This window comes from Coregonus lavaretus (genome assembly GCF_964263955.1).
Source record: "Coregonus lavaretus genome assembly, chromosome: 25".
Classification (NCBI taxonomy): Eukaryota; Metazoa; Chordata; class Actinopteri; order Salmoniformes; family Salmonidae; genus Coregonus; species Coregonus lavaretus.
In genome coordinates, this window is record NC_140012.1 from 21,839,545 (window position 1) to 21,863,886 (window position 24,342).

General features: G+C 46.6%; 1 protein-coding gene across 1 annotated transcript in view; it reads left to right on the top strand.

Annotated features, from left to right (window-relative positions):
• Positions 1-24,342, top strand: part of myocd (myocardin) — a gene marked incomplete at its 5' end in the record, with an annotated part of 58,896 nt that overhangs the window by 17,806 nt on the left and 16,748 nt on the right. Inside the window, 1 exon segment of the mRNA XM_084141465.1 lies at positions 15,044-15,109. Within this exon segment, the coding sequence (XP_083997591.1) occupies positions 15,044-15,109 (66 nt within the window).

Genomic DNA, 24,342 nt, shown 5'->3' on the forward strand with positions numbered 1-24,342 from the left:
ACTTTACAGTTGGCACTATGCATTCGGGCAGGTAGCGTTCTCCTGGCATTCAGACTGCCAGATGATGAAGCGTGATTCATCACTCCAGAGAATGCGTTTCCACTGCTCCAGTGTCCAATGGCGGCGAGCTTTACACCACTCCAGCCAACGCTTGGCATTGTGCATGGTGATCTTAGGCTTGTGTGCAACTGCTCAGCCATGGAAACCCATTTCATGATGCTCCAGACAAACAGTTATTGTGCTGATGTTGCTTCCAGAGGCAGTTTGGAACTCGGTAGTGAGTGTTGCATCCTAGGACAGATTATTTGTACGCGCTACGCACTTCAGCACTCGGTGCTCCCGTTCTGTGAGCTTGTGTGGCCTAACACTTCACGGCTGAGCCGTTGTTGCTCCTAGACATCTCCACTTCACAATAAAAGAGCTTACAGTTGACCGGGGTAGCTCTAGCAGGGCCGAAATTTGACAAACTGACTTGTTGGAAAGGTGTTATCCTATGGCGGTGCCACGTTGAAAGTCACTGAGCTCTCCAGTAATGCCATTCTACTGCCAATGTTTGTCTATGGAGATTGCATGGCTGTGTGCTCGATTTTATACACCTGTCAGCAACGGATGTGGCTGAAATAGCCAAATCCACTCACTTGAAGGGGTGTCCACATACTTTTGTATATTTAGTGCACAATTGGGTGTCCATCCTTTCTCCATATCCATCTTCTCTATAAATTATTTTTCTTCATCCATGCTTTCTCTCTAGCCGCTGTCTACAATCCTTTTCTTCTATCCACTCTTTCTATATATTTTATTTTCTAGTCTATCCATCCTTTCTATCCAGTCTCTCCTTGTTTGGAGAGTTTTTCTTTCCTTTCCATCCAACATATGTCTGTGAGGGCTGGTGAGAGTGACAGGAATGACACTGACTGGAAGCATCATGCTTTAAGTCATATCTAATGACTCACGATCCAGCAGCTCTAAATATGACTGTCTGATACTCACTTGTTAAAGCCAGAGGAATCTCATTTTGGAATAACCTAAATCGTCTCTTTAAATATATCTATTTTTGAAGTGCTTTCCATCCATCAAAACTGTTAGTCATAGACACACATTAACAACAACAAAGTGGCCCGGGAGTTATTACATTTTCAGATATTAAAGGGTACAGAAGTTTTTGGGAATACCTCGCAAAGCCTGCGATAATAACCAGGAGTTAGGCCTAAGCAGGGCCTTCTCTACTGATGCCTCCAGGCATATCTCGCTGCTCTCCCTCCTCTCCTTGTGGCCACATGCCAGTCGTCCCAGACTGAAGTGGAGGCAAAGTCAATTGCCGAAATCTAAACAACCACAAAGACAACAAATAATATCCCTGCTGTTTTGCTTTAGCGTGATATGGCTTCAATCTGGGTCCGGGACAGTGTGATCGCACCCCTTTTTGTGTTTTGGGATTCCATTCAGATAGGCTGCAGCCAAGGGACTGAGAGAGAGATGGATGGAGAGAGAAAGAGGAGATAAGGATAGATAATGGGGAGGGAAAGAGAGCCCCAGCTCACACGTTCAACCCTCTGATCCCAGGGTCTGTGAGGTTGAGGGAGAGCAATAGAAAGATTGACCGAGTGTAGAGAGAGAGGGGGGCGGGTTGAGAACGACTCCAAAATGTTGTTAGAGAGGGGGACAAAGAGACATCGATAGAGAAAGATGGAGTGAGAGACAAAAATAAAGAGAGAGAGTTACAGTGGTCCTGGGAATCTGTTGGCCCCAGCCCTCTTATCTGTCACGTCTAGTTTGGGTTCTGTGTGTTCCCTCTGGAACCTTAATGAGAACCCAGCACAGAACAGCGCCAGACTGGGGTTTAACCCTTATTGGCACTGAATCTGTCTCAAACACTCTTTCTTTCTTTCTTTCTTTCTTTCTTTCTTTCTTTCTTTCTTTCTTTCTTTCTTTCTTTCTTTCTTTCTTTCTTTCTTTCTTTCTTTCTTTCTTTCTTTCTTTCTTTCTCCCTCCCTCTGTTACTCTCTCCACCTTTCCCCCAGTCTCTGTGTTACTCAGTCATTGATGTTCCCCCTCTCTCTTTTTATTTTTCCCCATTTCTTCCCTCTGGTCGTGAGAAAGTCATTGTTTCTCTGATAAGGCTGATTTGCTCTGATAAAAGTATAAATTATTCTCATGCCTATCAATATCCCCCTGCAGTGTCCCTCTCTTCCCTGATAACACATGTACTATAATTGGAGTAACAGGAGACTCTAAAACACAATTGTCTGTGATTTTCTTTCTTAACCATGTTATTAGCAATGGTGATGGTACAAGGCAGGCATTTCATTTCACAGCCATTGTGTAGGTACAAAGCTAGAAAAAATAGCCTGGTAGTCCTGTGTGGCTTCTATGTAAACCAGCCTGGTAGTCCTGTGTGGCTTCTTTGTAAACCAGCCTGGTAGTCCTGTGTGGCTTCTATGTAAACCAGCCTGGTAGTCCTGTGTGGCTTCTATGTAAACCAGCCTGGTAGTCCTGTGTGGCTTCTATGTAAACCAGCCTGGTAGTCCTGTGTGGCTTCTATGTAAACCAGCCTGGTAGTCCTGCGTAGCTTCTATGTAAACCAGCCTGGTAGTCCTCTGTGGCTTGTGTGTCTGATATATGATTTAATTGGTCCTCCTCTGGGAGTGTTTACCTGAGGAGAGTGTACATGTTTCTCTGGTACCTTGGACCTGGCCAGGGACAGTAAGCAGGGGGGGTGTAGCCATTAAAAGAGTCCCGTCTGAAACGGAGACCTACGGCTCTCAGACAGATAAGAGCCAGCTGCTGCTGTTAGGGCTGGGACGGCTGCTATGTCTGCTCTCCCCTACACATACACACAGACACACACATGCATGAACAGCAGTTGGAAATATATACGCACACACACAGACACACGCTTGCAGACAGACATACACACCTCAGACCCCCCACCGTCTCCAGGCCACTTCTGCCACGACAAACCTGCCATGACAAACCTCTTTGCTCACTCTGGCCTCCTCTCTCACTCTCTCCTTCCCCTCCTCTCCCCCTCCTCTCTCACTCTCTCCTTCCCCTCCTCTCACCTCCTCTCTCACTCTCTCCATCCCCTCCTCTCCCCCTCCTCTCTCACTCTCTCCTTCCCATCCTCTCCCCCTCCTCTCTCACTCTCTCCTTCCCATCCTCTCCCCCTCCTCTCTCACTCTCTCCATCCCCTCCTCTCCCCCTCCTCTCTCACTCTCTCCTTCCCCTCCTCTCCCCCTCCTCTCTCACTCTCTCCTTCCCATCCTCTCCCCCTCCTCTCTCACTCTCTCCTTACTCTCTCCTTCCCATCCTCTCCCCCTCCTCTCTCACTCTCTCCTTCCATCCTCTCCCCCTCCTCTCTCACTCTCTCCATCCCCTCCTCTCCCCCTCCTCTCTCACTCTCTCCTTCCCCTCCTCTCCCCCTCCTCTCTCACTCTCTCCTTCCCATCCTCTCCCCCTCCTCTCTCACTCTCTCCTTCCCCTCCTCTCCCCCTCCTCTCTCACTCTCTCCTTCCCATCATCTCCCCCTCCTCTCTCCTTTTCTGCGTCTCCTCTCCTCATCACTCTGGCCCAGGTCTGCTCTAGGGGAGACACAGTGCTTTCCTTTTCTTGTCTGTCTCTAGTCTCCAGTCTGCCTCACAGCCCAGCAGACTGTTGCTTCTCCTCCCAGACGCAGAATGTCTATCCTGTCCCTGGAACACTCAGCCTGGTGGACCAGAGAAGGAGGGAGGATGGGGAGCAGGGAGAGGATAGTTACCATAGTATAAAACACTAATATGATTCAGACTACATTCCACAACACTTCCTCTACACACCCTGATTAACAAATGGCCAAGGGACAACTGGATTCCATGCATGGCACATGTACAGAGATACTGTATGTCAAACATGCGAAGCATGCAAGACTTCCTATCAGTGGCTATTTTGAGGAAACAAAACTGGATACCAGTAATGCACTGTGCAGTGTACACTCTTAGAAATGTTGGTGACTCGAGAAACCCTGGAGATCCTCAAGGAACCCCTGGAGTTCCTCAAGAAGCTAGTGCTTGTCAATGGTTCATATTTGCACCTTCGGTTAGTTGAGGGGTTCTTGGAGGAACCTTTAATGGTTCAATGTAGCAACGCGTTCCTGGAGGAACCCTTGAGTTGAGGCGTGGCTTAGTAGGAGCGTGGCTATAAGATATGCTTTTTTTGGCCATCCGTTAGAGTAAATGTAATTCCTGTTCATCTGTTCTGTTATATTGTCATCACATGTTAAGGTTAAACACTGATAGTTTTATATCTTCAATGAGGCTGACATAGTTGTATGAGTTCCTCAAGAGCCTATTCAAATCCCAAAGTGGGAATCAGCAATGTTAATATTATTAATATTATATTGGAATATGTAATATGCATAAATATTCAAGGAACATTTTAATTTGCAGTGTACAAACTTAACATGATGACGTTTAAAAATAACTATGTGAAAGCCATGCCTCCAATCTGATAGGCTGCCACCTCTATATTATTAAAAAGGTTAAAAATTAAACCCGTCCCATCACAAAAAAGTTCCAGTTCGAACCTTTATACAAGGGTTCCTCAAAGACCCCTTTTCAACTGGAAAGTTTCCGCCGGTGTCACGCTCGTCGTAAGAAGTGGACCAAGGCGCAGCGTGATATGCGTACATCTTTTAATGAGTACTTATACAAATATACAAAAACAACAAAACGATACGTGAAGTCCTAAGGTTAACAAACACAAACCTCTCCGGAACAAGATCCCACAAATGACAAGTGCAAAACAGGCTGCCTAAGTATGGTTCCCAATCAGAGACAACAAGTCACAGCTGCCTCTGATTGGGAACCACCCCGGCCAACATAGAAATACATGATCTAGAACCTGAACATAGAACATACAACATACTAGAACAGAAACCTGGAAAACTAAACATAGAAACTAACACCCGGGCTCAACATTAAAGAGTCCCCAGAGCCAGGGCGTGACAGTACCCCCCCCCCCCCCCCCCCCCCAAAGGCGCGGACTGCGACCGCGCCAACTAAACCCAACAGGGGAGGGGCCGGGTGGGCGGATCCAGCTCCGGGCGTGACCACCACTCTCTAGCTACCCCCCCGTAGCGCCCCTGGTCTGGTCCCGCTGGCTGGAGCTGGACATCGGTGGAGCGGATTGCTTAGGCTCCGGTGTGGAGCAGCTGACTGGTACCTGACCAGGCACCGGTGGAAAAGGCACGGGCTGTGCCGGACTGACGACGCGCACCACTGGCTTGGTGCGGGGAGCAGGAACCGGCCGGACCGGGCTGGCGACGCGCACCACTGGCTTGGTGCGGGGAGCAGGAACGGGCCGGACCGGGCTGACGACACGCACCACTGGCTTGGTGCGGGGAGCAGGAACGGGCCGGACCGGGCTGACGACGCACACCACAGGCTTGGTGCGGGGAGCAGGAACAGGCCGGACCGGGCTGGCGACGCGCACCACTGGCTTGGTGCGGGGAGCAGGAACAGGCCGGACCGGGCTGGCGACGCGCACCACAGGCTTGGTGCGGGGACAAGAAACAGGCCCGGCCGGGCTGGCGACGCGCACCACAGGCTTGATGCGAGGGGCAGGAACAGGCCGGGCCGGGCTGGCGACGCGCACCACAGGCTTGGTGCGAGGGGCAGGAACAGGCCGGGCCGGGCTGGCGACGCGCACCACAGGCTTGGTGCGAGGGGCAGGAACAGGCCGGACCGGGCTGGCGACGCGCACCACTGGCTTGGTGCGAGGGGCAGGAACAGGCCGGGTCGGGCTGGCGACGCGCACCACAGGCTTGGTGCGAGGGGCAGGAACAGGCCGGGCCGGGCTGGCGACGCGCACCACAGACTTGGTGCGAGGGGTAGGGACGGGCCGGGCCGGGCTGGCGACGCGCACCACAGGCTTGGTGCAGGGAGCAGGAACGGGCCGGACCGGGCTGGCGACGCACACCACAGGCTTGGTGCGGGGAGCAGGAACAGGCCGGACCGGGCTGTGGAGACGGACTGGAGGTCTGGAGCAAAGAGCTGACACAACCCGTCCTGGCTGAATGCCTATTTTTACACACTCTGTGTGAGGCATCAGCACAGGACGTACAGGGCTGTGCACTCGTACTGGCACTACAGCAGGTGGCACTGGCGCAGGATATCCGGGACCGAGGAGGGGTACTGGAGGCCACGAGCGTTGAGCCGGCACACTCCGTCCTGGCTGCATGCCCACCTTAGCACGACACGTGCGTGGTGCTAGCACAGGACGTACAGGACTGTGCCGGACCACTCGCGGCACAGTACGCAGCTCTGCATACCTCGGAACCTGCCCAGTCTCACGCTGCCTAGCCTGAGTACGGGGAGTTGGCTCTGCTCTACCTCTAGGCTCCGCCAACCTCCCTTCCAGCCCCCCAAACCTGGTGGCCTCCTCTCCTAATCCACAAACTCGCCCTGTAGCTGCCTCCCGCAGCCCCGTCGTCCATGCCGTGTGCCCCCCCAAAATGTTTTATTGGGGTTGCCTCTCGCCTGTCTGGGCATCCTCCCTCATCGCCCTCCGGTAGCGGACGGCCTCCTCCTCGGTGATCTTCCCCCAACCGAGGAGGACATCCACTAGCGTTACCTCCGGCGTTTGCTCCTGGACACGCTGCTTGGTCCTTATTTGGTGGGATCTTCTGTCACGCTCGTCGTAAGAAGTGGACCAAGGCGCAGCGTGATATGCGTACATCTTTTAATGAGTACTTATACAAATATACAAAAACAACAAAACGATACGTGAAGTCCTAAGGTTAACAAACACAAACCTCTCCGGAACAAGATCCCACAAATGACAAGTGCAAAACAGGCTGCCTAAGTATGGTTCCCAATCAGAGACAACAAGCCACAGCTGCCTCTGATTGGGAACCACCCCGGCCAACATAGAAATACATGATCTAGAACCTGAACATAGAACATACAACATACTAGAACAGAAACCTGGAAAACTAAACATAGAAACTACACCCTGGCTCAACATTAAAGAGTCCCCAAAGCCAGGGCGTGACAGCCGGTGTGGCAACCCAATAGGTTCTTCCAGGCACCTTTACTTCTAAGAGTGTAGTGAAATAAACAAAAGCTGGGTTAGTGCTATTGTTTTGAAAAAACAGAAATACCTTATTTACATAAGTATTCAGACCCTTTGCTACGAGGCTCGAAATTGAGCTCAGGTGCATCCTGTTTCCATTGATCATCCTTGAGATGTTTCTACAACTTGATTGTAGTCCACCTGTGGTAAATTCAATTGATTGGACATGATTTGGAAAGGCACACACCTGTCTATACAGTGAGGGAAAAAAGTATTTGATCCCCTGCTGATTTTGTACGTTTGCCCACTGACAAAGAAATGATCAGTCTATAATTTTAATGGAGTTTTATTTGAACAGTGAGAGACAGAATAACAACAAAAAAATACAGAAAAACGCATGTCAAAAATGTTATAAATTGATTAGCATTTTAATGAGGGAAATAAGTATTTGACCCCCTCTCAATCAGAAAGATTTCTGGCCTCCAGGTGTCTTTTATACAGGTAACGAGCTGAGATTAGGAGCACACTCTTAAAGGGAGTGCTCCTAATCTCAGCTTGTTACCTGTATAAAAGACACCTGGAGGCCTACAACCAAAAAATGTCTGCAGCATTGAAGGTCCCCAAGAACACAGTGTCCTGCATCATTCTTAAATGGAAGAAGTTTGGAACCAGCAAGACTCTTCCTAGAGAAAACAGAGAAATCGGGGAAGAAGGGCCTTGGTCAGGGAGGTGACCAAGAACCCAATGGTCACTCTGACAGAGCTCCAGAGTTCCTCTGTGGAGATGGGAGAACCTTCCAGAAGGACAACCATCTCTGCAGCACTCCACCAATGAGGCCTTTATGGTAGAGGGGCCAGATGGAAGCCACTCCTCAGTAAAAGGCACATGACAGCCCGCTTGGAGTTTGCCAAAAGGCACTTAAAGACTCTCAGACCATGAGAAACAAGATTCTCTGGTTTGATGAAACCAAGATTGAACTCTTTGGCTTGAATGCCAAGCGTCACATCTGGAGGAAACCTGGCACCATCCCTACGGTGTTGGGATGTTTTTCAGCGGCAGGGACTGGGAGACTAGTCAGGATCGAGGGAAAGATGAACAGAGCAAAGTACAGAGAGATCCTTGATGAAAACCTGCTCCAGAGCGCTGGGGCAAAGGTTTACCTTCCATCAGGACAACGACCCTAAGCACACAGCCAAGACAATGCAGGAGTGGCATCAGGACAAGTCTCTGAATGTCCTTGAGTGGCCCAGCCAAAGCCCGAACTTGAATCCGATCTAACATCTCTGGAGAGACCTGAAAATAGCTGTGCAGCAACGCTCCCCATCCAACCTGATGGAGCTTGAAAGGATCTGCAGAGAAGAATGGGAGAAACTCCCCAAATACAGGTGTGCCAAGCTTGTAGCGCCATACCCAAGAAGACTCGAGGCTGTAATCGCTGACAAAGGTGCTTCAACAAAGTACTGAGTAAAGGGTCTGAATACTTATGTAAATGTGATATTTCAGGTGTTTGTTTTTTTATACGTTTGCAAAAAAATTCTAAAAACCTGTTTTTGCTCTGTCATTATGGGGTATTGTGTGTAGATTGATGAGGGGGGAAAACGATTTAATCCATTATAGAATAAGGCTGTAACGTAACAAAATGTGGAAAAGGTAAAGGGGTCTGAATACTTTCTGAATGCGCTGTACATCATTTTCACTTCATATTATTCCATTTTTTTGATCTCCCAACTCTTAAATGAGACATTTCCCCCTGTATCTGTAACACTAGAAAGCAAGTGTACACTAAATGTTCACAATATTAATGTTTTGATAAAGCTGTCTGCACAGTTGGCCAGTAAACAACAGTCTAGTTCTTGGTTAACCTTGCTGATGAGTTAAACGAGAAAAAAAACTACAGTTACAGTACTGTATGTTATTGGCACTGAGTACACATTACTTTTATTATGACGGTGTAGCGTGTCTAAAATGACCATTATACTGTGTAGAGGGTATGGGGGCCAGTTAATGCTGTACTATGTACACAAACATAAATCATAACCCTAAGGTAATGAATCTCTTCCTGAGGAGACACACACCACACACACACATAGAGTATACGGAGGCTCCAGACAGTTCAGATGAGACTTGTCACGTCCGTTGACACACGGCCCAATTAAAGGGGAGGATTAGTCCAGGACTGGGTGACCTCCCCAGGAATCTCCCTCCCATGCTGTGTGTGTACACTGTCAGACCCAACCACCAACCCTCCCTTTAAGCACTCTCACCTGCTAATTAGGGAGGCCAGGAGCCGTGTGTGCATGCGTGTGTGTGTAAGGCACTGAGTGCCCAGGACTGTCAGAGAGGACTCAGTGGATTTGCAGGCCAAGATGTCCTTACATAAATATTTGACTTTACTATTGTAAGTCTATGAGAGTCCAGTCCAACACACGTCATAGCCATGGCGAGCAGTTACGATTTTCATTTCAATTGGATGTCATTTATTGTTTTAAATTATTATATGTTTTATATGTATGAATTCCTTAGTCATTAAACCCAAGTAGGCTTTAGTGTACCATGTTCAGCCGAGGTTATAGGAGTTTTAACGTGAGGAGACGTATACTATCAGACACTGTGTTATTTACTTTGGATAGTTTTGATGTGTGCATCTTGCTCCTGTGTAAGAATTGGGCCAGATACTGTAGGACCCAGGGATGGTGATGGGAACAGCCAAGGCTAAGGGACAGTGACAGTGACATCAAGAGCATTCAGCCACATTCCCAGCTGTAGCTGGTGAAGGTTTATTTGGGAACAGTAGCCTTCTGAAACAACACACACACTTACACCTGCTGCCCTGTCAGACCAACAGCAGCCATGGACACCAGGTAAGACCCCATGGAACTGAACTAAGATGTTATAGGACTCTGACTTTAGCTAAAGTTCCCAAAGCAAGGCCTCTGTGAGTGTAGTTGAGTATAGTAAAGTATGTTTCGTAGCTGTATGTCGGTTTATGTTATCTGAACTGAAAGAGGCCTTGAGCAGTTAGGAGTTGGGAGTTGAGTGATGATGTGAGTGGGTTGAGTGTTGAGAGATGTGTAAAACTAGCCCTGGTTGATCTGTAAAACAGTTGTTATGGAGCTTTTCTTGTAGTCTCTGAGGAGAGCAGACACGCAGAGCAGATTGGTGAGAGAGAGAGAGAGAGAGAGAGAGAGAGAGAGAGAGAGAGAGCGAACGAGAGAGAGACTGACAAATGCTAGGCTGGTATGTGGGAGATGGAGAAAGGGAAGCCTTGTTGATTACTGACTGGAGAGTTATACTACTACTCACTGTACACATCAACGCCAGTCGTTTTGACACAGGTAGTGTGCCTTTTTTAAAAGCTTTCTTTTTGTCCCGTGTGATAGTCTAAATGAATTGTGTATATTCTGTAAGTGTGTGTGTTGGGGTGGGGGTTGTGTGTCTGTGTACAGTCAGTATATCAGCCTGTCTGTCTGTGTATGTATATGTGTGTGTCTGAATCTCTCTGTGTGTGCAGTGTCAGACTAGTAACATATTCAGAAGGTCTGGGGGAGTCTCCAGTCCAGCCCTCCAGCCTGCAGTCCTCTTGGCTCCCTCTCCCTAGGAGGAGGAGCTACCAGAACCTTTAGCTCCTAGTCCGTGCAGAGGACATCATTACCTACTGGAGGAGGGGTTAGGGGAACTGTGGGAGGGGCTATGGGAAGCCTCAGTGGTTAGCTCCTCCCAGCAGATGGCATATCACTCTACTCTCTCTGGCGTGGACTCAGAGCTCAGAGCTACATGGGACCAAAGTCTGCCTCACTGTCCGACTCCCACAGCTACCCTAGGGAGAGCGAAGGAGTGAGATAGAGAAGAGAATAGAGAGAGCGAGAGAAGAGGAGAGAGAGAGAGAGAGAGAGAGAGAGAGAGAGAGAGAGAGAGAGAGAGAGAGAGGAGTGAAGCGATACAAGAGATACACCACCTTTTTTCTTATTTTCTTGTAATAGATGTTGTGTTGTTGATGACGAGCGTTTGGCCAGCTCTGGTCTCGGTCTCTGGTCCCAGGAAGAGGCAGGGTCATTGAAGTGAAAGTGTGTGTCCTGTCCTGTCGCTTGTGCCAGTTTTATTTTTCCCTCCTGAACACTGGAACCATACTGTGAGCATTATGACTCTACTTGGCTCTGAACACTCCATACTGATACGAAGCAAGTTTAGATCAGGTAAGATCCTATACTCTGTGTGTGTGTCTCTTTTCATTTCTACTCACCTATCGGTAATCACCTATGCAATTGTCCAGTCATTTGTTCATTCAACCCTTTGGACTGGCACTTTGTTGATGTAATGTATGATACAATGTTTGCACTTGCGTGGAATAAGAAACATGTATTTGTTCAATCCCGTTTGTCCAACCGTCAATACTTGTATTTTGTTGATAGTGTACAGTAGTACCGGTACATGCTCTTTCTTTATCCTTCATCTGTGGTAGAGTATGATTTGCATTGCCTCCCGTGCAGCAGAGCACAGAGGATGAGGGAGGTTGGATGACAGGTGTGTGTAATTTAGTAGGGCCAGCTGATAATGTTGTTGAGGAGGAGCAGAGAGACTCCGTCATCACAGAGTTCATGGAGGATACCACCCATCAGTGGTGCCACCCTTTAATCACGTTGCTCTGCTCTATGGATGCTATGGTGTATAGATGCTTTGTCGTAAAAGTGAAAACACGTGACTGAGGGTACGTGTGTGGTTGGGGGTCGATCCCATTTAGATTTAGTTCATTCGGGAAGTGAACTAAAATTCCAGTTCAAGAACAGCTAAAATCCTAATTGAAAATAAAATATTTGAATTGAAATGGAATCGACCCCAACCTTGTACACTTGTTTCCAAGAGTTCTCTTGTACAGGTTCATGCACTTGTTTGCTTTTGAAGAAAAGCAGCAAGTGACGTTCTGACACTTAAACCCTCAAGGTTCTGATAGAGAATAGTGCAAGGTTAAAGGTTATCATAATTAGGCTGTGATGAGAGCGGTGTGTGTGTGGTGTGTTGGTGACCTTACCTGCCTGGACTACAGTACTGATATAAACCCTTCTAACACACAGCAGCTGTTTGGGCTTCTTCTTGTATATCCCTCTATCTCTGTTCTTTCTCATACACTTAAACACACACACATGCGCGCGCACACACACACACAAACTTCTCTCTCGATCTCTCTCTCTTCTTCTGTCTATGTCTCGTGTATATATACAGTCTACTCTTTATCTTGCAACTCTGTCTCTATGTAGATGTCTGTACTGTGAACAATACTGCCCCCTCCCTGAAGGGAATGTTACTGACAGCCAGAGCTACAGTCTAATGCTTGGGACTTTCTCCCTGTCCTGCTCAGTCACAGTTTGATACACACGGTTTACAGTCAACCAGCATTTTATCCAGTGATTCATTTCACTGTGAACAAAACGTAGGGAACCACAATAGTTGAAAGGCTCTGACCAGCTCTCTTTCTCTCTCTTTATTTGACTTCAGTGCAATCTCTCTGCACTCAGCGCGGTAATTGCTTACCAGCAATCGCAGGCTAAATTGTGCTTTTCCTCTGTGTTGTTTAGACCAGCAACTGTGCACTGGGAAATTACCTCTGGGCTCTGGGGGGAGAGCGAGAGAGGGATGGAGAGAGAAGGAGAGAGAGATGTAAGGGCTGGAGTCATTGTAGTGGTATGGCCAGACAGAGAGACTTTCACACGGCAGCGGCTCATGGATTTGGTGTTTGGTGTTGCTGTGACACACACACATTAGGCTGATAGACTGGTTATTAATGCCCTGCTGATGTGGGGAGACTGTTTAGTCTTACATGCTGGGTCACAGAGAGTAAGCTATGGGAACTACTACTGGTAAGATATTCTAGCAGCGAGGGATAAGAATCTCAGAGGGGTCCCAGGGGTGTGTGTGTGTGTGTGTGTGTGTGTGTGTGTGTGTGTGTGTGTGTGTGCACGCATGCTTCTCACTAGCATTACATAACTGTACAGGACAGAGATGTTGGAGTTGTATATTATGTCAACACAAAATCTAGGCTCAACGTGTTGAATTAGATTTTTTGTATTTTATTACATTTGTCCATGCCTTCTGCCTCTGGAGAGTTTCATGGAGGTATAAATGGTAGGTTCTGTTATAAACATAACCTTGTTATAAACCCTGATATAACCTCCCAGTAGTGTTCATCTAGCATGTTTTTATTATATGGAATACCAAGCTTTCCTACTTAAACAAGGGTTATTGTATCTCTATAGCTCTCTCCCTGAATTTAGTTGTGATTAACAGTAGTGTTGGTGTGTCTGTGCTATCTCTGTCTGATTTCAGAGGGCCAGTTGGTGGTAATATTAAAGCAGGGTAGTAACTATAAATCAGCTCAGAGCCAACTCTGTTACACACTGACAGGCACCACACTTCCAAGAATCACGAAGGACAGGGTGAGGATGGATCTGAAAATGATTTGCCCTAATGCCATAAATGTAAGTGTGTGGAGGCGCAAGGGTGTGTGTTTATTTGCGCTGTGAGTGAATGTGTGGGAGATGAGAGAGAGAGAGATAGATGGAGAGAATCATCTCTCAGGTTAGTGGCATTTTAGAAATCTTAGTCTTGTTTGGGGAACTCCTCTTTAGAGGAAACCCCTAACTATATACCCTTTGACCTCTCCAGGAGCATCGCAGCTGCTTTGACAACAGCTGTGCCATAGTCGTTATGACTGTGAGTTGCTGTGACTGTGTTGCCGTGTCTTTTTGCTCCAGGAATAATTTTGATTTGATTAGACTGATAGACATTATTGGACAGTCAATGTTAATTGCTGTACCAGTAATTGATATCACCAGAGCAGTGAGCAGACTCTCCTGACATGGGACACAGGCCCTTTTGACAACTGGACGGGCTATTTATGAGCTGTTTAAGATATTAATCACATATTTATAGATACATAAGGTATTAAGAATAATTGTATTAAACCTGGCTGGGATCCAGTGGGGTGGGTAACATATCCATTGACAGAAAGAGAGAGGAAGAGAAGAGCTAAAGAGAGAGATTCAAAGAATTTGAGTACTATACTGAAAAATGGTTTGCATTTTTTTGTCCCAGTGTCCAGTCAGAGTGAATGGCTGTGCTGCTGCCATCTGATGTACAGGGCAGGAGGTCACGGCTCGGGGCTGTAAACTCAATCAGATGTTTAGAGAATTGTGTGTGTCATTATGAAACAGAGGTAGATGGCCTGAGAGGAGGGAGAGATAAAGCCAACACACACACACAGACCAATACATACAGTACTCCTTAAACATCAATGGGTATGTGTCACAGTGTTTCCCTGGCGTATTGATGAAACAGATCTCTTAGACTACGTAGCAGCTCTGTCCATTCAGCGGTCCACTCCAACCAAAGAGCAGCTAAGAGTGATAACCCCCCCCCACACACACACACACACACACACACATTCTGGCAGACACAAGGGGCTTTGGATAGAGGTTAAGGGGAGCTCGGGAGACATGGGCCAGTGTGTTTGTCAGAACGCAGACAGATGCACGCCCTCCCAGACCACACACTGCCTAGCAGATCTGTTTAAAGGCCAGGAGCTGTGTTCATCATTCCCTACATCCTGTTCACAGAAATATTTGTCAGCCCACATCGCCATTTCTTCCTTGTTTTGTGTGTCTGTGCAACTCTTCTACGTAATTGCCGCACAGAAAGATTGGCACACAGAGAGATTGGCATGAAGCTTGTTTTGAGGACGGTAGCATCAGAACTTTGAGAACTTTTAAACAGTGGTGTGTTCTATCACTGAAACTTCATTGATGTTGGTTCATGAAACTGTCAAACCCGATTCTCTCACCGTCACACAACCATAACAATACTTTCTCTGCTGCTACGGTAGTCATCTGACATTAGTAGCATACTCAGTCTCTCTACCCCTCCTCTGTATCTCCTTCCTTCGCCCTTTTCTGCCCTCCCTCATCTCTCTGTCTCCCTCCCTTCTCCATCTCTCCCCCTGTAGTTCTGCAGTTAAGACTTCAGCAGAGGAGGACTCGAGAGCAGCTTGCAGACCAAGGCATCATGCCTCGTGAGTAACACTCTTTTACACATGAAGACACATGCATATGTACACATACACATGCATACGCACACACACACACACACACAGCTCATAAGTGTGTGTGACACCATGTACTGTATTACTAGAGCGAGTGAGAGAAAGAGAGAGAGAGAAAAAAAGAGAGATTTAACTTGCAACTGACGACGGCGATGAAACACGACGTGCTACATGGCCCTCGCTTCTACGAGCCGACACACTTACCTCATGATAACAAAACGTAGTCCTTAACAATGTAACCAGAGACCCATCTATCCTGATAACACCATGTTCAAGCTGATCTAGGATCTATACCTCTAACACCATAATATGTTATAGCTGATATATGATCTATGATCACCTCTATCCCGATAACACCATATTACAGCTGATCTATGGTCTGTGATCTATGTGGAAGCCTTGAATCATCTTGCACAGTGAGACAGTAAGGGAGTATCAGACAAACAGACAGGCAGGGAGACAGCTAGGTAGAAAGGCGCGCACACACACATGCACACACGAAACAGGTATATTTAATCTGCATTTAATGCTCATAATAATTAGGGCTATATTACAAACTGGCTAACGTCTGTGAGAGAAGCCAGTCACGAGTCATCTCCACAATACAGTCCAGAGTTGTAGCCTGTGTGAGTGCACTAGCCTGAGTATTTATAAACGGCTGCAGGCTGGGGTTAGGGGGTTGTAGTGTAGTAGGGAAGGTTGTTGAATGCTATCTCTCTGGCACGGTTTGACATTCGTTTCACTGGGGCTCCAGCAGTGAGATAACCAGTGGTAAGTGTGTGTGCAGGGGGAATGCAATCCAGAGGCCTAGCCACAGTGTGTGCGTGTGCCCATGCATCTGTATGTGTGTTAATAGACGGCACTCAGAGAAATCTTCAAAAACCCTTTCCATGTGTACTGCGGACCTCTCGCATACAATCAGCAGATAAACGGCCAATCGAAAAATTCTTCTAAAATAGTATTTGCCCTGTCGACCAATCACGTTGCCCCTTGCTGCTTTATCTCCGGCAGACTCCCAGAAACTGATAGGCCATGCCGGGCCTCTGGATTCCGTTCCCTCGCACACTTAACACTGGTTGCACACACACACAAACACACATACACATTTTATTATCCTTCACAGGACAGGGGACTGGGCAGTCAAAGCCAAGCCTCTCACGGTGTGATGGAGAGAGAATGTGATTTCTCATTCTGTGCAGTTTTAGTACGTAAATAAGGCTCATTTTTACTAATATTGTTTTTCAATGTTTGACAGAATACCATTATCAGTATTGTGTGCGTGTGTGTGTGTGTGAGATGGACATGGCGTAGGGTGTGTGTATATATTACCCAGAGAACATCTGGTGTTTATTAGAATCTCTAGTGCTGCTTCGGCCTCTCAGGGCTCTCTGGCTTGTGGCTGGCTGAAGAAGAGTCCACACACACACGCACTCACTCACCCACCCACACACACACACACACAGAGAGTGAGACACTGCCTCTCAACTCTGACGTGTGGTTGGCGGAGAAGGAAGGGTCCACATACACACACACACACAACACACTCTAAGTCCTCTACTCTAACACGATAAGTGTGTCGTTTCACCACAAATCTCCATTCCCCTAGATGTGGTACTTTTTCTTTATTCCATAGCGCCAATGGATAAACGATGAATAGTACTGTATAGTTTATTCTACTGCATTAATGCACCATATACTGTACATAAGATTGAGATATGAAGTGAGGTTTACATTAGACAGAAAGTAAATAGTGGGTTTTAGTTTAGCTTTAGGATGTTTTAACTTGGTGCCAACTGTAAAGTAGACTGACTCATACTACAGGGTATGTTTCTATTAGAGATAATAGTCTGGAGAACTATGTAAAAACACTAATGTCCTGCTGTGTTGTTATTCAGTGTCTGGACAGCGCTTACATTGTTGCATTGGAGAGTGATGTAATCTGTGCAGCTCTAATGTCATGGAGAGTGTTGTTATATGTTTTTTGTATATTACGTGGAGAGTTGATATGAAGTAGCTGTGCAGGCCTTATATCAGGACAGTGTTGTGCTGGAGAGACTTTTATTTAGTCTCTATGCATCTCTATAAAGCTTCTGCAGCCCTTACGTCAGGTTAGAGTCATGTGCGAGTCAGAGTGAGAGAAACGGACACAGTGAGTGACAGGCCGGGGCAGATGGTGTATTAACAGACAGTGATCTCACCATCGCATCCCATGTGGCTGGTTAGCAACATGACCACTGTTACGCCAGGACAAACCATGCCCGGACAGACCAGGACAGCAGGTGATCCCTGCATCCTCTAGGGAAGGACACTGAAGGCCCCGGTCAATTACTCATAAATCTTTCCTTCCTCCCTTCTTTCTATCTTTCCTTTCTTACTGCCTTCCTTCACAGCAAAATCGCCAGTGTTCATATATCCTGGTGAGGGCAGTTTTGGTGTTGATGTGGTGTTACTTTGTGTTACTATGAATGCCAGCTGGTATTGCTTTTTAAGATGTTGTTTAAAAATACTGTTGTTCAGTCAGGGTGTCAAATTTGACCTAGTATTGAATTTTCAGTGTAACATTTCTAGTGTTGATTTAGGTGTTAAATTAACTTTGTAAGTGTGAAATTAACACTCATTGTTGTAAAAGAACGCCAGTGTTGTTGTTAATAACCAGTGTTAAACCAAAACCATGGCCATCATTATCATATTTCCCAGCATGCGCTATTGCAGGTTGATTTTTAGAATTGTTTGTTTCAATATCTATGCTTTTGCATGTACATTGATTGATTAATTGATTCATCTTATGCTACTCAATTATAAATAACATACATTTTAATAAACTAATCCAATGTTACTTGGACTTATTGCACCCGTTACTGAAATGGTTGTTCCAGTTTAGATGCTTTAAGTAGTCTCATATCTTATTCTTCCCGGCAGTCATTCTGAATGTTGGATATCCCCACTCTGGCTGGATTTCAATAGGAATTACAAATCACTTTGCAAGCCAGAATAATGTGACTTGCAGGCTTGATGTGACCTGTAAACCATGAGTTTCAGGCCACTGTATTAGGGTAAAACTAGACCCTCAAAATAAGGCCTTATAAATTATGTGTTGTATTGTGTTAAGGAATACAATTTAATGATAACATATTCGCTTAGGATCACACTTGGTGAAGGCCACTGGACTGAAAATTGATGAATGAAACAACCATGTCCCTGTCACTAACAAATACAGTCATGGGTGGTAACTCTACAATTCACTCGAAAGGCAAGGCACTCTGGGAAATATGCAAATAAGGCTTTACACTAAACAGTTTGCTAATTTAACACTGAAAAGTGTGGACCCGTATAGATAATGAACTCTGCTGATTTAACACTGGATAATTTGCTGTAAAGGTATCAGTGAACACCATAAGTGTACCTCATGAGTGTAGCTAGACATGTGTTGCAATTATGCAATTCTACACATTTTGCCATGGGGCAAAGATACAAATGTTCAGTTTTATTGCTAATATCATGCTATTCTGCACATTTTGCCATGAGACTAAAATATAGGTGTGTTGACTTGTTTGCTAAATGAACTAATGAAGTAGGCAGTGGCATGGTGCATATAGCCATAGAAGCACAGTGACATATGCCTCAATGCAGTCATATTCATGGCTTATTGGGGGTCTTGCTTTCAGTTAGTTCTTTTTTGCCACCCATCACATGAGAGGGAATGTCATTCCAGTTAATCTGAATGTCATTCCAGTCCACTGCTTGCTATGAATTCTATCTGATGGTGTTTGCATGTTTAGGTAAAAAGACAAATAATGTCTTATTTGAAAAGGTGGGTGGAGTACTGAAAATCTGTATGTAAGTAAATTTACATACAGTAAAGTTACCTAGATTGTAATTTACTCAAGTAAAAGTAGAAGTAGCCCTCTGAATAAACTACTCAAGTAAGAGAAAATGTATCCGGTCAGAAAACTACTTACACTATATGACTACAAGTATGTGGACACCTGCTTGTCAAACATCTCATTCCAAAATCATGGACATTAATTTGGAGTTGGTCCCCCCTTTGCCGCCAAAACAGCCTCCACTCTTCTGGGAAGGCTTTCCACTAGATGTTGGGACATTGCTGTGGGAACATGCTTCCATTCAGCCACAAGAGCATAAGTGAGGTCGGGCACTTATGTTGGCCAATTAGGCCTGGCTCGCAGTTGGCGTTCCAATTCATCCCAAAGGTGTTTGATGGGGTTGAGGTCAGGGCTCTGTGCAGGACAGTCAAGTTCTTCCACACTGATCTCGACAAACCATTTCTGTATGGACCTCACTTTGTGCACGGGGGCATTGTCATGCTGAAACAAAGTTGGAAGCACAGAATCATCTAGAATGTCATTGTATGCTGTAGCGTTAAAATTTCCCTTCACTGGAACTAAGTGGCCTAGCCTGAACCATGAAAAACAGCCCCACACCATATTCCTCCTCCACCAAACTTTGCAGTTGGCACTATGCATTCGGGCAGGTAGCGTTCTCCTGGCAAACCCAGCGTGATTCATCACTCCAGAGAATGCGTTTCCACTGCTCCAGAGTCCAATGGCGGCGAGCTTTACACCACTCCAGCCAATGCTTGGCATTGCGCATGTTGATCTTAGGCTTGTGTGTGGCTGCTCGGCCATGGAAACCCATTTCATGAAGCTCCCGACGAACAGTTCTTAATAATATGTCATTTAGAAGACGCTTTTATCCAGAGCGACTTACAAATTGGTGCATTCACCTTATAGCCAGTGGGATAACCACTTTACAATATGTTTTTCTTTTTTTGGGGGGGGGGGGGGGGTAGAAGGATTACTTTATCCTATCCCAGGTATTCCTTAAAGAGGTGGGGTTCCAAGTGTCTCCGGAAGGTGGTGAGTGACTCCGCTGTCCTGGCGTCGTGAGGGAGGTTGTTCCACCATTGGGGTGCCAGAACAGCGAACAGTTTTGACTGGGCTGAGCGGGAACTGTGCTTCCGCAGAGGTAGGGGGGCCAGCAGGCCAGAGGTGGATGAACGCAATGCCCTCGTTTGGGTGTAGGGACTGATCAGAGCCTGAAGGTACGGAGGTGCCGTTCCCCTCACAGCGCCGTAGGCAAGCACCATGGTCTTGTAGCAGATGCGAGCTTCAACTGGAAGCCAGTGGAGTGTGCGGAGGAGCGGGGTGACGTGAGAGAACTTGGGAAGGTTGAACACCAGACGGGCTGCGGCATTCTGGATGAGTTGTAGGGGTTTAATGGCACAGGCAGGGAGCCCAGCCAACAGCGAGTTGAAGTAATCCAGACGGGAGATGACAAGTGCCTGGATTAGGACCTCTGCCGCTTCCTGTGTAAGGCAGGGTCGTACTCTCCGAATGTTGTAGAGCATGAACCTACAGGATCGGGTCACCGCCTTGATGTTAGCGGAGAACGACAGGGTGTTGTCCAGGGTCACGCCAAGGCTCTTTGCACTCTGGAAGGAGGACACAACAGAGTTGTCAACCGTGATGGCGAGATCATGGAACGGGCAGTCCTTCCCTGGGAGGAAGAGCAGCTCCGTCTTGCCGAGGTTCAGCTTGAGGTGGTGATCTGTCATCCACACTGATATGTCTACCAGACATGCAGAGATGCGATTCGCCACCTGGTTATCAGAAGGGGGAAAGGAGAAGATTAGTTGTGTGTCGTCTGCGTAGCAATGATAGGAGAGGCCATGTGAGGATATGACAGAGCCAAGTGACTTGGTGTATAGCGAGAATAGGAGAGGGCCTAGAATTGAGCCCTGGGTGACACCAGTGGTGAGAGCACGTGGTGCGGAGACAGATTCTCGCCACGCCACTTGTTAGGAGCGACCTGTCAGGTAGGACGCAATCCAGGAGTGAGCCGCGCCGGAGATGCCCAACTCGGAGAGGGTGGAGAGGAGGATCTGATGGTTCACAGTATCAAAGGCAGCAGACAGGTCTAGAAGGACAAGAGCAGAGGAGAGAGAGTTAGCTTTAGCAGTGCGGAGAGCCTCCGTGACACAGAGAAGAGCAGTCTCAGTTGAATGACCAGTCTTGAAACATGACTGGTTTGGATCAAGAAGGTCATTCTGAGAGAGATAGCAAGAGAGTTGGCTAAAGACGGCACGCTCAAGAGTTTTGGAGAGAAAAGAAAGAAGGGATACTGGTCTGTAGTTGTTGACATCGGAGGGATCGAGTGTAGGTTTTTTGAGAAGGGGTGCAACTCTCGCTCTCTTGAAGACGGAAGGGACATAGCCAGCGGTCAAGGATGAGTTGATGAGCGAGGTGAGGTAAGGGAGAAGGTCTCTGGAAATGGTCTGGAGAAGAGAGGAGGGGTTAGGGTCAAGCGCGCAGGTTGTTGGGCGGCCGGCCATCACAAGTCGCAAGATTTCATCTGGAGAGAGAGGGGAGAAAGAAGTCAAAGCATAGGGTAGGGCAGTGTGAGCAGGACCAGCAGTGTCATTTGACTTAACAAACGAGGATCGGATGTCGTCAACCTTCTTTTCAAAATGGTTGACGAAGTCATCCACAGAGAGGGAGGAGGGGGGAGGGGGAGGAGGATTCAGCAGGGAGGAGAAGGTGGCAAAGAGCTTCCTAGGGTTAGAGGCAGATGCTTGGAATTTAGAGTGGTAGAAAGTGGCTTTAGCAGCAGAAACAGAGGAAGAAAATGTAGAGAGGAGGGAGTGAAAAGATGCCAGGTCCGCAGGGAGTCTAGTTTTCCTCCATTTCCGCTCGGCTGCCCGGAGCCCTGTTCTGTGAGCTCGCAATGAGTCGTCAAGCCACGGAGCAGGAGGGGAGGACCGAGCCGGCCGGGAGGATAGGGGACATAGAGAGTCAAAGGATGCAGAAAGGGAGGAGAGGAGGGTTGAGGAGGCAGAATCAGGAGATTGGAGGGAGAAGGATTGAGCAGAGGGAAGAGATGATAGGATGGAAGAGGAGAGAGTAGCGGGAGAGAGAGAAGGTTGCGACAGCGCATTACCATCTGAGTAGAGGCAGAGTGAGTAGTGTTGGAGGAGAGCGAGAGAGAAAAGGATACAAAGTAGTGGTCGGAGACATGGAGGGGAGTTGCAGTGAGATTAGTAGAAGAACAGCATCTAGTAAAGATGAGGTCAAGCGTATTGCCTGCCTTGTGAGTAGGGGGGGGCGGTGAGAGGGTGAGGTCAAAAGTGGAGAGGAGTGGAAAGAAGGAGGCAGAGAGAAATGAGTCAAAGGTAGACGTAGGGAGGTTAAAGTCACCCAGAACTGTGAGGGGTGAACCATCCTCAGGAAAGGAACTTATCAAGGCGTCAAGCTCATTGATAAACTCTCCAAGGGAACCTGGAGGGCGATAAATGATAAGGATGTTAAGCTTGAATGGGCTAGTGACTGTGACAGCATGGAATTCAAATGAGGAAATAGACAGATGGGTCAGGGGAAAAAGAGAGAATGTCAACTTGGGAGAGATGAGGATTCCTGTGCCACCACCCCGCTGACCAGATGCTCTCGGGGTATGCGAGAACACATGAGGTCATGTGTGCATACAGTTCTTGCACTTACAGTTCTTGTGCAGACGTTGCTTCCTGAGGCAGTTTGGAACTCGGTAGTAAGTGTTGCAACCGAGGACAGACAATTTTTACACGCTTCAGCACTCGCAGTCCCGTTCTGTGAGCTTGTGTGGCCTACCACTTCGCGGCTGAGCCGTTGTTGCTCCTAGACATTTCCATTTCACAATAACAGCACTTACAGTTGACCGGGGCAGCTCTAGCAGGGCATAAATTTGACAAACTGACTTGCTGGAAAGGTGGCATCCTATGACGGTGCCACATTGAAAGTCACTGAGCTCTTCAGTAAGGCCTTTCTACTGACAATGTTTAGTATGGAGATTGCATGGCTGTGTGCTTGATTTTATACACCTGTCAGCAGCGGGTGTGGCTGAAATAGCCGAATCCACTAATTTGAAGGCATGTCCACATACTTTTGTTTATATATAGTGTAAGTACTAGTTACAAATTTAGTTTGGATATTTTTTACACCTGGTAAACTGTGACAGCAAACAAAAAGAACAACAACTTAGTGCAATTGATTTCACATTAAATTATTATTTAAGCCAGCAACATCTTGTGGACCCCAGGAAGAGTAGCGGCTGCATTAGCAGCAGCTAATGGGGATCCTTATAAAAATGCTAAATTGCAGATGTCCTCCAGCACAGGTAGTCTCCAATGAAGACTAACATAAAACAAAGTCCATAGGCTGTACAGTTTCAATGATGGTCCTTTTCAAAGATTACTTAATATTTACTGTATCAATGTGTTCAATTTCATAGAAAGGTAAATGGTACTCGAGAGTTTGGAATAATTTCAACATTTCAATATCATTAATGAACATTTATTTCACAATATAATTTCAAGTACATGTGATGGTGAATGTGTACTAAAAAGATTTACACCAAGTGTGATGTTACATTTTCTACTCAGAATGAAGGATCAAGGAGGATCAGGTAGGTGTTACAACAGTCAAACAACATCGAAATGTCACTATCAATCATGTTGCTAGTATGCAAATCAGACACATTTCAGCATGGAATTAAACATCAAGGTAGGTATTCAGGTAAGAATCATGTAAGTAATAAATAATCAAATAGTGCAAATATCAATTGCCATAGTCAACTCAATCATCTTTTTCCTGCTAAGGTAGGATTTCCCCTCCATTCTCCTTCTCTTCCGAACCACTCCTTTACACTTTGAAGGGTCTTTTCTTTTCTTGGCTGGCCCATTCTCCTCCCCCTCGGTTGTGCCGTTACAAGCACAAATGTACTTAAGTACATGTAACGCATTACTTGTAACGTGTTACTACCCACCTCTGCCAATTTGGAACACTGACAAGAAGAGAGCAGAAAAAAATATTATAATAATATTATTTTTTGCTCAATTTGATTGGGTGGGCCCGGGCCCGTACCTACGCGGCTGATGTACCTTTAACACTGACCTAGTGTAAAAATCGAATTCTAAAGTGTTAAATACAAGGGATTAGTGAAACCCATAACTGTGTACCTTTAACACTGAGTTAGTGTTCCATATTAATGCCACTGGTGTTGGAAAGTATCGGTGTTAAAAGGTAAACACTTTGAAAAGTGTAAATTCAATACTTTCTGGTAGTTCTCATATAAACACTTCAAAAGTGTTAGATTTAACACCCACAGTGTTCAATTTACAGATCGAATTTTGCTGTGTTCCTTTCTTTCTTCAC